The sequence below is a fragment of the Bison bison genome, unplaced genomic scaffold (assembly GCF_000754665.1).
Source record: "Bison bison bison isolate TAMUID 2011002044 unplaced genomic scaffold, Bison_UMD1.0 scf7180017864491, whole genome shotgun sequence".
NCBI lineage: Eukaryota > Metazoa > Chordata > Mammalia > Artiodactyla > Bovidae > Bison > Bison bison.
In genome coordinates, this window is record NW_011495050.1 from 14881611 (window position 1) to 14900693 (window position 19083).

General features: G+C 35.4%; 1 protein-coding gene across 1 annotated transcript in view; it reads left to right on the forward strand.

Moving 5' to 3' along the window:
- ANGPT1 (angiopoietin 1) overlaps positions 1-19083 on the forward strand; it is a 299772-nt gene that overhangs the window by 241954 nt on the left and 38735 nt on the right. Inside the window, exons 6-7 of the mRNA XM_010863464.1 lie at positions 5529-5630; positions 15957-16123. Of these exons, the coding sequence (XP_010861766.1) occupies positions 5529-5630; positions 15957-16123 (269 nt within the window). The remainder of the gene's footprint in view (positions 1-5528; positions 5631-15956; positions 16124-19083) is intronic.

Genomic DNA, 19083 nt, shown 5'->3' on the forward strand with positions numbered 1-19083 from the left:
TCAGACAGACTGAGCGACTTCACTTTCACTTCTCACTTTCATGCATTGGAGAAGGAAATGGCAACCCACTCCAGTGTTCTTGCCTGGAGAATCCCAGGGACGGGGGAGCCTGGTGGGCTACTGTCTATGGGGTCGCACAGAGTCAGACACGACTAAAGCGACTCAGCAGCAGCATGATATATATAGTTGCTCTCATTATCCCTATTTTAGAAAAATAACTTGCCCAAATCACAAATTTGGGCAGCAAATACTGAATACAGGCTTCATAACAAAGAAATCAACTCTAGACTATACCATCCTAACAGGGAGCTAAGTGAGATAATTACTTATATTAGTGATGACTGAAGCTACACCTTTCATAATTTTTTATAGGAACCTATGTGAGTGACACAGCTAAGAGTTCATTGTCAGGTATGATTGTAAGCCACCCTGCTTCCTCCCACCCTGTAATCTCATTGCCTTCTCTTATTTTTATATAGATCATTGGTATCCTCTCAGTTCTATAAAAAAAAGTTCTATAAAAAGTGCTTGGAAAAGTCATCCTTAGGATCATCACCCTTCCACATATATTTTGCTTTGTGGCTATAAAGTTTGGTGCTAATCATGATATGCTTAGCAAAAATTTTGCTCATTTTAATACTTCCAGAAATTCTAGCAAGGATAAGAAACTCAAGGCAAGTTTATGTAAAAACAAAACAAAATGTCTAGCTATGTATGATATATGGATTAATCAATTAAATTGACCTATTTAGGCAATTAACAAAAACTATTAGTACAAATTATTAATTTTAGGCAGAGTGAAATTTGCAAGTATACCCAGTTGCTATATAGTTGTTTTGACTGACATCATTCCCTGCCAAGAAAGAATGTCTGCAAAAGTTAGAAAAGTATTATCTTTTCAAATGTGACGTGGAAGCCAAAGGCAGTTTTCTAGGACTATTAAAATTTTCAAGCAGATAGAAAATGAGAATTAGATCATTTATATATCTATTTTTTACTTTTTTTCATTATTAATGGCTTGTGGATATTTTCCACTCTGAATTTCCTTCAGTACATGGTAGTAGGAAGCAGGATTTTTCCTTTGATTTCATAAGTTTCTAACACCAAATACACTGTAATCTGCTTAGTTTCATACAGTAAAACAAACCATTAAATAATAGCTCTGATTACTATAAAATATTTAAAATTTTGTTTCTGAATTTATAATTTCCCTAATTCTTGGAAAAGGACTATAACAAATGTGTTGAGGAGCCTTTTTTATTTAAGGTTATGGAAAAATAATTAACACTCACAAGGTTAATCATTCCAACTTGTATGTAGCATAAAAGCATAAAACTATGTGAATCAAATTTCCCCTTTTTGTTTGGGTTTAAATCATTATTATGTTAAAAGATTTTTAATGCTTGAAAGCTTTGACCTTGCCTGGGATAGAAGCCAGTTCAATCTGTTCTTGGATAGAGTTAAGCCCAAGTCATATGATCAATAAATGCAACAGTCATAGTAAATGTAGCAGGGCGCCTGTGTCTACAGGAAGGATGCCGCCAGATAGCACAGACCACACTATATTGGCAAAGGAACTTCTCAGGTCCTTTCATGTCTCAAATCTTTCAAAACCAACCACCTATCTTTTTGAACTCCTTTCATCTGTTAAGCATAGGCTTTTTGTTTTTCTTCTGACTAAAAATCATGGTCTTTTGTGTGTGGCAGGTTGCTAGCACTAATCCAACTTCATATGAGCTTGGTAGCTCAGTCGTGTCTGACTCTTTGTGACCCCATGGACTGTAACCCACCGGGCTCCTCTGTCCATGGGATTATCTAGGCAAGAATACTGGAGTGGGTTGCCATTTCTTCCTCCAGGGGATTTTTCCAACCCAGGGATCAAACCCACGTCTCCTGCAGCTCCTGCATTGGCATTCTTTACCACTGAACCACCTGGGAAGCCCAACTTCATATGTATATATGGACATATACATATATGTATATATATTACATAAATATCTATATATACAATAGCAAGCGTGCTTAGAAATTGATGATGCCAGTATTATTAACAAGAATCTGGGAATGGTAATCATAAGGACAGTTTATTGAATTTCTATGTATTTTGGCTTTATATGTTTTATATTATCCATAATAAATAATAAATTATATGAAATGTATAATAGCAATCTATTATGATATATGAGATATTATATACATAAAGTATATATGCACAATATAAATACACATCACATATGTAAAATACATCTAAGAGATTAATGACAAAGCTTGTTATATGCCAAACACTGTTCTGAAAACTATATGCATAATTAATTTAATCCTTGCAAAAGATCCACAGCATAGTTAGGGCTGAAATGGGACTTGAACACAGGTAATGTAGCACCCAAGTCCACACCCGTAACCAATATATCATTCCCTTCTATTGTGTCCATATTCACCAAAAAGAAGCTGTTACCTTTGCTGTTATTACTGAGTCCCAGTAGGAATTGTGGAGTGTAAATCTAACTTCTTAATTTCCCTGCACTTTAGCTTCCAAGGCAGTAATCTGCCTGGGTAACCTCTCTCCTCTGGGTTAACTTTCTTTGGGTCTTTACCTAAGAAATGCTCCCAGCAAAGGAAAGTTGTCTTTTCTAAAATTAGCGAGTGATTTTTTAAAAAATCACTTTTTCAAAACTTTTTAAGTGCATAGAATTTTAATAACATAGGTAATAGTGACAAAAAAAAAAAAAACCCACTGTAAAGAACAGTTTTCTCTACACACTATATATTTATAGTTGTGGTTATTCCTTTCCCTGAGTGTGTAAATGGACTTGATAGGTTTGCAAGCACATTTTGACAAACTCTCAGGCAATCAGTGTCCATTAGGAAGTCAAAATCTGGGGAAAAAAATCTAAATTAACCAGTCAAGGCAGGGTAAAATTTAATTAAAATACAAGTGACATTAGTTTCCTCTAAGAAAATATTTCCTTGACATTTTCACTTACTCTTATCTGTTTTACCAGTAGAGTTCCACTTGGTCTGCTATGTTGAATCACCAACAATGTCCTCTGTAAAATGAGCCATCTGGATTTTATTCTTATAGGAATCCTGCAGTTTCTCTCTTCAAGATCACTAATGGCTCCTTCATTTTAAATTTAAGTGTGTATTTTCTTAATCTTTATCTTGACTTCTCTGGAATATTTGACTAAGTTGATCACCCCCCAAACTTGAAATCCATCCCCAACTTTCACTGCATTCCATTAATCAAGTTTTCCTGTTTTATCTTTCCTTATTGCATCTCTAGTTAGTTATTCAACAAATATTCATTTAGTGCCTACTATAGCTAGGCACTGCTCTAGACACTAGGGACAGTAGCAAATAAAATGAATTTCCTACCTACCTAAAGATTTTGATGTCTGTTTTTTTCTCCATCAGTTGTTCACCAAAGCCCATTCTTCGGCCATCACCCCTCCCCATATCTGTTTCCACTATATTTTTTTTTTTTTTTTTACTTCTTTAGAAATCTGTCTTTATGCTATCAACTGCTGCTTTCAAGATTACCCTCAGTATGATTTAGAACAAGGGATTCAAATCCTAAATTCAGTACTTGTTTTATTAATAATAACCATTGATAAGTTCTTGAAATAACTTGAAGTCTGAGATTTTTCATTTGCAAAATGGACACAATAATCATACCTACATTGTAGGGCTGTTGTGAGATAAATTGGAAAATGCAGTAAAGTGTTTGAATTATTTAGCACTTAAAAGGCATTCTATTGTTATGACTATTCCTTTCTTAGTTCCTCATTCTCTTATCCTTATTCTTATTCATTCTTGATCTGCCTATAATTATATCATCTCTAATTAATAAACTCCCCCTTTTGGATGACTGTGCTCTCCTAAACATTAGGTTTCCAAAACCATGATCATTTCTTTTTTCACGTTAGCTCTATTCCTTAAATTTCTCATTTAGATTGCTGACTCTATTATTCTTCAGGTCACTGGAGTTGAAAATTGTGAATTCTCACATCTTCTTATTTCTATGGGAACAATCACTATTTAAACTTTTAGGTGTTTTGATGATATGATCCATATTTTGTTCATCAAAATATCACCAGTTGTATCATAGACTCAGTGCCCCAAAATGCTTCTGGGGTGAAAAAATTGAATTAGTATTAAGAAAGACAAAAGACTAGATAGAGGTTATGTTGAGGACAAAGAGCAGGTGCATAGAAGCTAAGGGATTAGTAGAACTTTAAGATAGGGAGGGGGATTTCAAATTTGTAATCTTGGAGGGAGTCAGTTCCTCGTGATGACGAATGCATACTGATGGGCGGCTGTTGTCAAGTTAGAGGAAGAGTCCACAGGAGAGCATTCTGCCTATTTTCATATGCTTACAGTTAAGTGTGTATTTCATAGTTCCCTTTACTCCGAGGAAATACATGGACAATTTGTCCTTTGAATGACAGTTCTTGCCAATGTTTTCATAGCCTTTCGCCATTTGTGCTCAAAATTTAATGCCTCAGGGAAAACACTTGAGGTTTTTTCCTTTAATCAGGCTCTATGCCCACACAGCCTGCCTGCTGCTGTTGCCTCATGTCTACACCTTTAGCCAGCTTCCAAATTGCATTAGTAGGAATGATTGCCAGGGGAATGATGCTCCTCGTTGCTGAGCCCTTGAATAATCAAGCTGCCACATTCATGCTTCATCAATTACAGTGATTGCTCTCTAAAGATAATCCTATTACAGATATGTTTCTCTCCTTGGTGGGCTCTGGGGGAAATGAATCCATTTCTAAATAAATACCATTATATTTAGAATAATTGAAATAAGCATAAGTCTTTGAAAGATTTGGATAACTTTTCCACATGCAAAAGAAAAGCTTCTCACAGTCAGAAGGAATATAGTATGTCATGTTCTTCTTGTATTGTTCATGATGAAAATTCAAGCAAATAATGTGTTCTCCATATGCTGGGGACCAAATTTTGCCTCTAATGTTATACTGAACTGTCAAGAATAATTATTGTAGTATATGAGTATATAGGAGTAAATATGCAATGAAATGTGTAATACTAAATATATGTGATTTTTAAAACACCATTTTTCCAAAACCTTTATTATTGGTATATTGTAATTTAATAAATTAAAGATAAAAATTCCAAATCTTATGTTTTAGCAGTAAAATGGTATGTAATTTTGGAAACCTTATTAACATTTTAAAAAATTGATTATACACAGTGCCTATTGCCATTTAAGACAAATTTTTAAAAATAATTTTTATAGTCTGTGACTGAGAGAGACAGTTTTCAGCTGACTGATTCAAAACTTTACAAGTAATTTATGCACATTTGATGGAATTTAATCAGAAACAACTTGGATATAGGAAGAAATAGCCAATAAAATATCTAAATTAATATTTTCAACTTGGCAATTTTTCATCATTTTTTTTCTATAAGGCTATCCATCCTATTTCTGTTTTGAAACATATATGATACCTGTTTCTTTAAATTAGACATAATTTTCACTTGGCTTTATGTTTCTTTGTCAGGTATTTTGCAATATGGATCTCAACGGGGGAGGTTGGACTGTAATACAGCATCGTGAAGACGGAAGTCTAGATTTCCAAAGAGGTTGGAAAGAATATAAAATGGTAAGTTGGAAGAATTTACATAGTTTTTGACATTTTATAGTGAGATTTTCTTCACTACACTATGTGATAAGCCCTTGTATTTTTAGATGTCTTTTAAAAAATAAAATGATACATTCCTGACATTATTCTCATTAAACACAAAGCATTCATAAATCTTTTTCAATAAATGATTTCCATGTGTACATCAGAAAGAAAAATATATTACTGAAATTATTTAGCAAACTATTATATATTGTCTGAATTTGTTCCTGATTGAGTGAGGGTGGAGGAAGCTGGAATTTGGACCCAGTCTGGGATACATGAGCCAGGACAAGAGAAGTGTATAGGGCTGTGGGCTGTGGAGCAGAACTGGTGGGCACCATCAATGACTTCACTCGAGTGGCTGGCAAGTTGCTGCTGGCTATGGACTGAAAACTCCTCCAGTGTGGCTAGGGTGGGCTTCCCCCAGTATAGTGATCCAGGGTCATCAGATTTATTATGTGGCAGTTGACATCCTTTGAGCACAAAAATAGAAGCTTCCAGGTCTTCTAAGATTTATTAAACCCAGAAATGGCATGTCACTTCTACTGTAATTCTTTTAGTTAAAGTTGATGACAGGACCAGTCCAGATTCAAAGTCAGACAAGTACACAAGGGTTTGAACTGTGAGATGTGATTGAGGTCTCCAGAATAACAGTAAATAACATCAGTACCATCATCACCATCATCATAGCTACCCTTTCAGTATTTTTATGTACAAGTCTCATACATAAATTCTTATCTAATTTTTATATCAAATGTATCAGTTAATACTGTCCCCATTTTAAGAGGAAACTGAGCAAGTTGGGAGATCAATCTTTCCAAGATAATACAGTAGATGGTTGAAATAATCCATAATCCAATAATCACATAGTGCCTACAATATTAACTGTTAAAATCTGCTGACGAATTATCAAGAAATAGTAATGGAAGAGGATTTCCTTTTGCAAACCAATCTCATCTTTTACATCTAAATGTTCTGGGTAGTTCTTGTCTTGACAAATTTTTGACAAATTTTCCTCTCAGAAAGTAAAGAAAGAGATAAAGAGAAATACTGTACTAACCTAAGTTCTGCCTTGATATTCATGTTGAAAATGTGTAAAAACAGTGGTTTGCTTGTCAACATTGCAGTTTACCCATTAGTAGGTTAGAACTGACCAAACATCAGTAAACGAAGGGTTTTAAGAGATGAAGGAAAGTGTCTACTGGTGTCTCTTTATCTACAGTATTTTTAATCAGATTTAATGCTGAAAGTAAGTTAATAAAGTTTGGAGTTACACAGAGTTGGAATCTTGATATCTTCAATAATCTATAAACTCAAAATAGAAATGTAGGCTAAAGCCAACAAGATAGAGTTCTACAAAGATAAATGTGAAGTCTTTCAACCTAGACCAAAAACATACAAGATTAACTGTGAGAACTTAGAAAAAGATGATGTTACTGAGCAAGGGCTAAAGAAGCCAATACTATGGCACAGGCTTTTGAAAAAAGAAAGAGCTTTCATTTTGAGGTAAACTAGAAAGGAGCCAGGAGGCAAGGCTCTCAAATCTGTCTCCACAATCCAGAGACCACGGTGAAATTTAAATGACTAGGGGAATGTCATACTTATGGACGAATTGGCTAGTCTTGAATCAGTCCGTACAAGCTGCAGAACCCAGGTTTTATTTATTAAAAGATTTCTTGTTTTGTAAAGTCCTCCAGAGGCAACATTTCAATTCTTTGGTTCTGTAGATTGAGTGTTCTTGGTTCTGGAGTCACCCTGGAGACATGGCCTCCTGTCTGCACATGCACAGTTTTAGTCATCACTCTGCCACTTGAAAGTGGAGTGGTTTTTAGCAAATCATTTAACCCACACCTTAACTTTCTCACTTGTTGGAAGGGGATATTGCTAATAGTACCTCACTTGCCTTGCCAGGGGTATTGTGAGAATTAGCTGTAAGTAAAGCGCTTGGCACATTGAATTGTCAGTAAACTGTAGGTATTATTATTATCCAAGATTAAAACATCAAAAACTGCAAATGTTTTCTTAACTCTGGCAAAAATATTATTTGGCAGATGATCTTAAGTCATGATTATTTTCACTACTAAAGTGAGTTTTGAAGATGTTATCTGAGAATTAGACTATAGCTAAAGACTCTGGCAAGTCTGAAATACATTATTATTAATACTAATAATAAAAGAAAATTTAATATAAAGTTGTCATCACGGTGACTTTCCAAAATGGTGATGTACTAGCTGTAATCATCTGCTGCCTTGGCAAACTAGGTATATTAAGTAAGAAAGATTGACATATGAAGGATGTCATTGATTCATGTCTTATAAGCATTTGTCAAATGTGTATATTTAAGCAAGTTTTTTTATTGTTGGAATGGGGCTGAATTATTCTTTAATCATAGCTTTTGTGAAGTTTTCTCCTCTCCCTTTTTCAGGGGAGTTAGAACCAGGGATGGGGGAGCCTGGTGGGCTGCCATCTATGGGGTCACACAGAGTTGGACACGACTGAAGTGACTTAGCAGCAGCAGCAGCAGAAAGACTATCTTTTATTCAAACTAGAACAATTTATCAGCTTAGTGTCAATTCTACACAGTCAGAAATGAGATAAACTCTAAAATTTTGAAACATTTTGGCAAAAATGAGTCTGATGACTTCTTTTGTTTTAATTTAAAAAAAAAGCTGTGATACATATATACAATGGAATATTACTCAGCCATTAAAAAGAATACATTTAAATCAGTTCTAATGAGGTGGATGAAACAGGAGCCTATTATACAGAGTGAAGTAAGTCAGAAAGAAAAACACCAATACAGTATACTAACACATATATATGGAATTTAGAAAGATGGTAACTATAACCCTATATGCAAGATAGCAAAAGAGACACAGATGTATAGAACAGTCTTTTGGACTCTGTGGGAGACAGCGCCGGTGGGATGATTTGAGAGAAGAGCATTGAAACATGTATATTATCACATGTGAAACAGAATATCAGTCCAGGTTCCATGCATAATACAGGGTGCTCAGGGCTGGTGCACTGGGATGACCCAGAGGGATGGGATAGGGAGGGAGGTAGGAGGGGGGCTCAGGATGGGGAACACGTGTACACCCATGGCCAATTTATGTCAATGTGTGGCAAAAACATTACAATATTGTAAAGTAATTAGCCTCCAATTAGAATAAATTAATTAAATAAAAAATAAATAAATGAAAATTTTAAAAAACACAATTTATCATATATTATAATTTGGTTAACTGTCACCAAAACACATGGTATAAAATGTTTCAGTTGTTTCCTCCAGAGCTTTTCTTTCACCTGCAGACAAAGCAACATGACTCCACAAAGAATGAGCATAGACTCCTTATGCCAGCTCTTATCAGTCACACCCACTTCTGCTCCCTGAATCAGAACCGGCTGCTACATCCTTTGGGAAAGAGAACTTGACATGTACCAGTTACTCCTTAATCTTCACTGTTCTATTATATACAATAAGATGCTTCACTTCTTTCTCAAGCACTGACTGTAGAACTAAAGTTTCATCCCTCCTTCCTTTCTGCCTTTCCTCTTTCCTTCCCTTTAAACTGGTTGATATCTGTGGGCTGACTCTTGCTTCATAAGGTCTCCAGAACATATGTTAAAATTGTCAACACATGAAGTTACAAATATATAATTATTATTTTTAAACCTTTCTCACCATGGAAGACTTGCAGTTTAATTGATTCTTAATGTTGGCTTTAAGACTACAAAATCTTTTACCTAAGCTTTGTTTTCACTTAAAACTTCCTTATGAGGAGATTCAGCAAAATCTGGTTTATGGATTTGTAAAGATGTTTGCCAAGGGGGAAGTCTGGAGTGGGCTCTTTTAATGAGGCACTTAGGGAACAACATTAACTCCTTCAAGCCATGAGAATACCATTTAGTGGCCTACAGCAATAACACTTATCAGCAGTACTTTTGCATATACAGCCCAATCAAGCTAGGCGTTCCAAACCGTACCCCAGTGGCCTAACTTTATAGAAGGTAGTGACTAATGCCCTGGAGACAACCTGTCTTTGTATTGAAAACATTTAGCTCCATAAACAGAGCTTCCTATTTACACAAATATTTCATTCTGAGCACCATACCTTTTGGGAGTTCTTTGTTTCTGGAAAGAAATTAAGAGCACATTTTCAACTTCATTTTATCGTATTCACATTAAAAGGAGAAAAATATATATCAGAAATTTAAAATGCTGAAATATTCATCTTCTGATCTTTCTTGGGCTATCTCAGTAGTTAGAGGAGATGCACAATTGAATTGTATATTAAGCACCTTTGGAAAGCCACAGCTCAGTAACCCTGACTTCTTATTTGTTTTCTTTGATCATTTTATGAAAAGAGATGAAACCTACAGGGTACATAGACTGTGTCTGGTTTCAATTGTGTTTCAGTCATAAAAAGTCAACACTTCCTACGAATATTATCAGACAAAACAAAGTATCAGAGACAATTATTTTATCAACTTGGAAAAATACGAATCAAAACTGAACATTTTTGCAAATTTTGGCAAAAGCTAATGAATATTAATCTATTCTCTGTGTGCTTTTTTTTTTAAAGCAAAATGTGGTTTATAAGGCCAATTTAAAGTTAGCATTAATTTAAGCTAAATTCCAGGGTCTTTTGCCTTTTATTAAAGAGCTAAAGGAGAAATAAAATTGATAAACAATCTATCTGAATTGTGATATCAGAATCATAATATGTGATTTTTTTAATTATGTTGTTATGATTGGCAGGGTATGGTACAGCATCCTTGGATTTTATTTATAAAAAAAGAACAAGTTCTGTTTTTATTACTATTGTTTATTCAAAGGACTTACTGCTTTTTCAGTGTCAACACTGAATTTTGTATAAGACTTTACTTTCATTCTTATGACTGTTGCAAGCTATTTGGAATAAAATATAAAACCTGTGGTAAACTGTTAGGTATTCAATAATATGTAAATCTTTTTTTTTTTTTTTGCTTGTTTGTGCATTGTCCATTTCTGTATTTCCAAAAAAATATGAATTTTTTTCAAAGACACTCCCATAATATACAATCAACACTTAACTCCTAATATCTTCAATATGAAGATGAACTTTAGTTTTATGCCTGCTTTTTTTTTCCCCCCTATGTACCTCTTAGAGAATTTGATCTGGTTAATTTATTATTTCTCATTTGCATTCAGAATAGGTATTCTGCATTATAATCCTATGGTTCTCCACCTTTAGTACACAGCACACTCACCTGAGGAACTTTTAAATGCATAGATCTCTAAGACTGCCCCAGACATACTAAGTTGGAACCTCCATATGGGAACCAACCAAGTCATCTATATTTTGAAAAAGCTCCACAGCTGTTTCTGATATGCAGTGCCAGTTGAAAGCAAATGTCAGAACTATCAAGTTATTAGCATGGGTTTAAGATCTCAAAAATTTCTTTTGTAGATCCTAAAACTTATGCGATGTAGTAAGAAGGGAATTTAAAAAATAGAACCAAGGCAGAGTTAAAGAGGACAACTTCTCTTTATCAGTAGGAAAGCAGAAACAAGAGTAAGAAGATAATCAGTAGACACAGACTATTGTTTGTGCCGTAGCTTAGCCCCTGTTGCCACCAGTTGGTTTAAACTTCTTATTTAATAATTAACTTCTTGGATTAAAACAACAGTACTCATTTGTGTAAACCAATACTCAACTTATCATAAGAATACATTAGTTCCTAGCATCTGAAAACCATTTAAAGCATTGATTCAATATCTCCTTATTAAATTTCAGTCTAAGACAAGACCTAGGATTTCTCATATAGAGTGGAAGAGAACCTGCCTAATGCCAAGTAGCTTATAGTCTCTTGGAACAGAGGCAGATAATCAGAAAATTACTATATACTGTGATATATCCTCTAATTGTAATAGAAACTAGATTTTTGTTAAGTACTTCTCATGCATCAACACTGAGATAAATGCTTCGAGTATATTATCTCACTTCTTTCTCACAACATTATATGCGGAAATATTTTAAATCCTTATTTTGCATATAAGGAAACTAAGACTCAAAAATAAGAGCAAGTATGTGGCTGAGCAAGACTTCCAATTGGAGCCAGAGGTAGGGAGTAGAATTTGTTTAATCGAAGCTGTCTTTGTGACTAGGTGTCAGATTCATGGTTGCCTAATAAACTATCCAAATAGACAGTTTACTAAATTAGGAACCCATTTTCCCTTCTTGCTTGAATTTTTTCATCTTTTGTTTCTGCATCATTGCACTTAGCTATTAGAAGGTTTCCTCCTACACTCTCTCTCTAACAGGGAGATTGATTGTGTTAGAATCTCTCTAACACATTGATTCCTTGCAGCCAATAGAGCATATATTTAGAAAGTTTTCCGGAAAGGTGCATGAAATAAAATTTTGTTTTATCAAAGCAAATTTCTTTGCTTTCTCTTCAGTTGTTTCTTCCTCTATCTTCAGTCACAAAAAGCAAACTGTTTAGGAATGGTTATTAGCCTCCACTTAAAGGGGTACAAGCTTGCATGCCAAGCTGGGAACGAAGACATGTGGAGGAATTCACAAATGTTCTTCCTTTTCGGAGGCTTGCTGGAGATCACTGTGCTTTTCCCTAGGAAGGCTGGAGAGCTTTTATATCCTTGCAACTGCATGGAAGTGTTTGACCTAAAACTTCACACTTCATCATCCCCACCTTCCTTATTCACATTTAGTATAATCCCTGAATCTCTTCTGACCACACAAAAGAGGGAATCCTCAAGTGGCTATAGAGTTTTTTCATGTCTGAGCTGAAAAGAAATGCAAGGAGAATTCCAGCAGTCTTCTTTTCCTTCCCAGTGGCTTCTGCAACTGAGAATGTGCTAATTTTCAGTCCCCTGTAACTTTCTGCTTTGCTTACTCATTGAAGAAGGTAAATTTCACTCTTCTCCATGGTATATAGCACCAGTTGCCCTAGGAATGTGTAAAATTCTTAGCACATTTTAAATTAAGATTTCTTGCCACTGTGGAACTCTTGCAACCTGTGATTTGAGCATCTTAAGAACAGAGAAGAAAGGAGACCCTAGAGTATGGACTTCAATAGATCCTACATCTGTACAGGGAGATGATCTTAGGGGATGCATGTACCCACTGCAATCTGGACAAAAGGTGCTTAGTTAATCAAAAACTAATTTAAATTGAGATACATATATGCAACTAAGTTAAAAGTGTACATTTATACATATATATGTATGCTAATACATTTCATTGAAAGTACATTCATTTGCCCACATTTTTAAAATGGAGGCTCAAAGCTTACAATTCTGAATTAGAGATTCTTTCATAAAACTTTCCCATAATCAAATGCATCAAATATTTAGCTTCTGTTTTTGTTTTTTTAAAAACTAGAGCAAGTAAGGCATATAAAAAGCAATGTATGTTAAAAGTCCTCTAAAGTTTTATTATTTTCCTCAGTCTTTTAGGATTGTTGCAACAACTTATAGTTCAAAAGAATTTTTAGTGATTTGCTTTCATAGAGCAAATCTAAACATCTAAATTAGTTTTTACCAAAAACAAAATTCCTCTTTCCTGACTAATATTTAACTTATTTACATAACGTTATAAATCTTATCATTGCCATAAGAGAACTGGCATAAATGAGTTTGAGACCAAACACAATTGGTCTTTTTGGTAAGTAACTCAGTTGGCAGATGGGAGTGCACAACTGTATTTAATACTTTTAGTGTACTCTGAGTATTAATATACTTTAAAGAGGAAATGAAAAATACTGCTTCATGTAAGTTGGTTAAAGGAGAATTCATTAAAGAACATTTCTACTATAGTTGTAATTCTGTAAAGTTGATATACATTAAATTTTTAAATAAATAAATATTTTTCAAATTCTATCCTCTGTATTGAGGAAATAAGAATTGCTGCATGAAACAGGGCACCCAAAGTTGATGCTCTGGGACAACTCAGAGGGATGGTGTGGGAAGCGAGGTGGGAGGAGGGTTCAGGGTGGTGGGACACATGTATACCCTTGGCTGATTCGTATTGATGTATGGCAAAAACCACTACAATATTGTAAAGTAATTAGCCTCAATTAAAATAAATAAATTAATTTTTTAAAAAAAGAATTGCTGTGATTTTTCAGTACTTTCCTCATTCTTATTCATACAGATAGAATAAGACCCTTTATTAGTGAATACCTAGGTGAACCGGGGGGGGAGAAGGCAATGGCACCCCACCCCAGTACTCTTGCCTGGAAAATCCCATGGATGGAGGAGCCTGGTAGGCTGCAGTCCAGGGGGTCGCTAAGAGTCAGACACGACTGAGCGACTTCACTTTCACTTTTCACTTACATGCATTGGAGAAGGAAATGGCAACCCACTCCAGTGTTCTTGCCTGGAGAATCCCAGGGACGGGAGAGCCTGGCGGGCTGCCGTCTATGGGGTCGCACAGAGTCGGACAAGACTGAAGCGACTTAGCAGCAGCAGCAGGTGAACCAGAATGTTTCTTTCTGCAACATCAAAGTATATCATGTGATTACTAGACAACCCCAAGTTTTCCAAGTATCAAAGTGCTCAAGATAAATGGAAAGTTTCTTCATATTCAGATTTATGGACTGGTCTCAGACACTTTGATTCAGGTTGGAGCCTGCCAGGAATATTTGTTTTCAACTAGTGCTCCAGTGATTATGATTCAGTTGGGCACTTTAAGAAACACCCTTGAGATTCAACCAAATTACCTACAAGAACTACGTTTAAAGGTTATTTTTCTGAATTCAATTGCAGAATACTATAGTCTTTTGTTTTCTTCCTTCCTGCCTTTCTTCCATTTTCTTTGAACTTCAGTAAAGCATATGGAGTGCCCAGTGTATACCAGCATTCTACTAGTCTTTGAGGATTCACAAATACAACACAACTTCTGTCCTCAAGGAGTTCACAGTCTGGCTGGTAAAACATGTAGATCAGGAATTACACTGAACTTCAAGTTTTACCAAGGGATACTTTCTGAGGCAGTTGTGAATATCCAAAATCTAGAGCACTGGTAATCTCCTGCTGCTGCTGCTGCTGTCACTTCAGTCATGTCCGACTCTGTGCAACCCCAGAGATGGCAGCCCGCCAGGCTCTCCCGTCCCTGGGATTCTCCAGGCAAGAACACTGGAGTGGGTTGCCATTTCCTTCTCCAATGCATGCAAGTGAAAAGTGAAAGTGAAAGTGAAGTCGTGTCCAACCCTCAGCGATCCCATGGACTACAGCCTTCCAGGCTCCTCCGTCCATGGGATTTTTCCAGGCAAAGAGTACTAGAGTGGGTTGCCATTGCCTTCTCCGTGTAATCTCCTAGGGTTTTTAATTTTCCTATCGCTAACATAACCAGCATTAAAAGTTAGCTTTCTTTTATGTACTACTTCTTTTATCCCACAAACAAAACTGTTTTGAACACTTAGTCCATGGGGTCACGAGGAGTCAGACACGACGGAGCGACTTCACTCTCACTTTTCACTTGCATGCATTGGAGAAGGAAATGGCAACCCACTCCAGTGTTCTTGCCTGGAGAATCCCAGGGACGGGAGAGCCTGGTGGGCTGCAGTCTATGGAGTCGCACAGAGTCGGACAAGACTGAAGCGACTTACTTAGCAGAAGCAGCAACAAGCAGTAGCAATGACTGGGATTGCCTTAAGAGAGCAGAGGAAACTTGTTGAGATTCAGGGTTGGAGCCTCCAGCTAGATTCCCTCACTAGCCTGTGTCAGCCTTCTACCTCTAAATCCTGATCTATGGGTGTGACATATTTAAGTAACTGAAGTCCTGGATTTACCGATTTGCTTATTATTACTTGAAAATGTTAAAAGCTATAGAAGTTAAGGGACTAGTAATCTGTTTGTTACTATCTAACATAATTTGACTGTGAATAATATCATAAACAATAATAGTATTGTTAAATAACTTCTGATGATACTCATTGAAAAATGTTTACACTATGTTGAAAATATTCCATTAACTAGTATTTGTAAGAACCATTTTCAAAAGCAAGTTGTGATTGAGAAGCATTTACTGGTTAAACCTATTAACCAGATTCATTTAATTCAAAAAAATCTCATCTACACAGATTTGAATATCATATTTTTACTGTATTAAGAATTACTGTAATGAGCCTTGGAGAGGAACATAGCAGAAAAATACTGAGTGAGTAACTGAAGAAAGTGTATAAAAATATGAAAGAACCATCTTTTAAAGAATATTTAATTATTGTTTAGAACATAATATTAAACTTGAAAAGATCTTCTCTGTGAATTAACAACTGCATCTCTGTCTTTTTTGGCAGGGTTTTGGAAATCCCTCTGGTGAATATTGGTTGGGGAACGAGTTTATTTTTGCCATAACCAGTCAGAGGCAGTACACTCTAAGAATTGAGTTATTGGACTGGGAAGGAAACCGAGCCTATTCACAGTATGACAGATTCCACATAGGAAATGAAAAGCAGAACTACAGGTAAATCCTTCTTGGATGTGGTGTTCAACTGCCTCATGCCTAGTCATTTAAGAGTTTTAATGGAAAAGTGTGGAAAATAAAGAAATGATCCTTCAAAATGAAAATCAGTCTGTTTTGGCCTATGACAGAGAGATACCAAAAGCCCTGTAAAGTCGTGTTCAAAACTTTAAATTTCAGTTTTCACAGACTGATTATTTTGATGTTGGCTCAAATTCTAGAGATAGGGAATTAATTCAAGTGTGATATTATTGTTTGTATTTTCATTATTGCTATCATTGTTATGAAGGTGCAGTGAATTCATACATATAAAACTGATGACAGAGAATTGACTCAAACTCGGGGGCTTGAAATAAATACTATTTTCTACCAGATTTTTTACTTGCACTTTCCTCATTTACCTTTCTTAAATTATTTTTTATATTATCTTGAAGGTGACAAAAGAGGGATAAAATTTTATGTTTGAGTGATTTACATGAAAAATAAGGTGAGGCATAATTTAGAATTTTTTGGTCCAAATGTGAAAGACAGAAGTAACTCCAAGTAATAACATCAATATACACAACATGTTGTGTTTTTTATATCATTGCAGATATAAGGATAGACTATATCCTTAATTGTTAATATCTCAGATATTCTTTTTTTTTCAATGAGCAGCTTGTACACTAGGAAAAAATTGCTAAGTAAGTAACACAGGGCAGTAAATTTATTTCACAAACACTGCATTGCTTCTATCTTCTAGGAACTCTACTAGGCACTGGCAAATTTGCGGTCAGTGATGAGATCACTAGTCTCCTAGACCTCACAGTTTATCTTTGTTACAAATTAGGTCACTAAATAACTGGTTGGCCTTCCTTGAGAACAGGAAGTATATTTCAGTTGCTTTTATATCACTACCCATAAAGGCAATACTTGGCACATAGCAGGTCCTTAATGATTACATGTGACTCAGTTCTGTAAATTAGATAAACAGTAAATTAGAGTTGCAGTGATTTTAAACTCTTGATATTGTGGCTACTCTACCCTGGTCTTGGAAACACAAGTGTATACATTAAAGGGTTGGCACACTGCTTCAAGCAAAATGCAGTGACAGCTACCAAGACCTGATGCTTATATTCCAACCTGTGTGGCCACCTCCTCATAATTCAACTGTTTGTGCTGTTTGTTTATATTTCCGAGACATACCATCCTTCAGGAGTTTAAATCTATAACTTTTATGAATGCATCTCATTTTATTTTAATGGATTATGTATGGGATTGAATCCTTGGAGACATAATAATCATATTCTTAACAAACAGTGATGATATCACTACAACAGAAGATGTGAAATTGATCCAAGGAGTTGATAGTCTCATGGTGGGGACTGAGGGTGTGCATATGGCAACTCAAGAAACAAAAGAAAAGACATTTATAAAATCCAATGGAGTGTGAGAAGAAATGTTTCCAAGGAGGTCAATATTTTGAGAGTTTTAAAACAAGAAAAACCACTGTAAAACATCAGGGATACTCTTGTGTAAATGTTTTGAGTTGAAACTTGAAACTATATGAAACTTGGCTAGTGTCAGACAGACTGACAATAGGACTAGCAAATAATTAGTCTAGTCTTTTTCTAGGCTCCTGAAGAATTTGCTTTGGTTCTTTTCCAAAACATCTCCAGTTTGTGTGTGTGTGTGTGTGTGTGTATGTATGTGAGCATGCTTATGAGGATGGGGTGGTATTAAGGGTACAGGTTTAGGGGTGTTAGAGGCCTCTGAAGTAGGCTTCAGGATGCGTAGTATGATTGTCATTCTGGCATCTGCTTGAGGAATGCACTCTTGTCTCCTCTTCCAGGCCCTCTGCCCTCACTGAGCATTTCCTAGTCCTTGAGCATCTTTGTAATTTTGACCCAAATGATGCAGATCTGTGATCAGAAAGCTAAAGTAAGCTGTGCACTCTGAGATCTTCATTTTGTCCCTTGAGAGAATTGTGAACCTTGAGAATCAGAATTACAAATCCAGAAGGAACTTCATCATTTAATTCCAGACCTTTGGTTTTAAAGAAAACAAAGCTGAGGTTCAGAAATCTACAGTATTTTTGCCCAAGGAAGGAGAAAGACTTAAACATGGGATGTTTGAATCCTGCTGGTTCTGTGTAATTTTCAGTCTGTAATGCTACTGTAATAAAGCTCGTGGCTCTGGCCCTCTTTCCTGCCAAGACTGAGCAGAAAACAGATCTGTAATCATCACCTTCTTATGCAGTTAAATATTAAGATTCACATTGGCATCAATTGAGAAATTAAAGCTCATTAAAATATAATGCCTGTTCTGGTGAAAGCTTAGTCGAAATAAGCACACTATAAACTGGCGTTATTATTCACTCGTTTAAAGAAAATCAAACAGAAGCTTGAAAAGAGAACCTCTCCACCTGTCTCCTCACTCATGCCCCGCACTGATTCTCCAAGTCCAGTAACACCACGGGTGGCCTCAAGTCAGGGCTCCAGATGTCCAGCTTTGCTTCTGTGCTTGTTTCTCTTCTCTCTCAATTAGAATGCCTCGCTGTGATAAATTCTTAAAGGAATTAATACACTTATATATACGTATTTTATAATTTATTAAATTATTTTCAGTACTATAATCATTTAATCCTTACAATGAATTTTGAGCCAGGTACTATTAGATACATATAAAGATGAAGAAACTTGGGTGAGGCTTTGGAAGATTGACCTGCTCAAATTCAACTAAATTTCAACTAAAATCAAAACTATGAAATTCATGATAGGTTTTTGTTTTCTATTTTTACATTTTCTATATTTGTTCCTCTTTGAAATTAAATTCAGAAATTTTTGAGTTTTCTTTTTTAAAGTATTTTATCTTAATAGTAATTGTTATTTGGAAAATTCTTATAATAGTTGTGGTCATACTGTATAAACCAAAAAAAATGGTTTAAATATCTTTTTCATACTCTAGACATTTACTCTAGATTA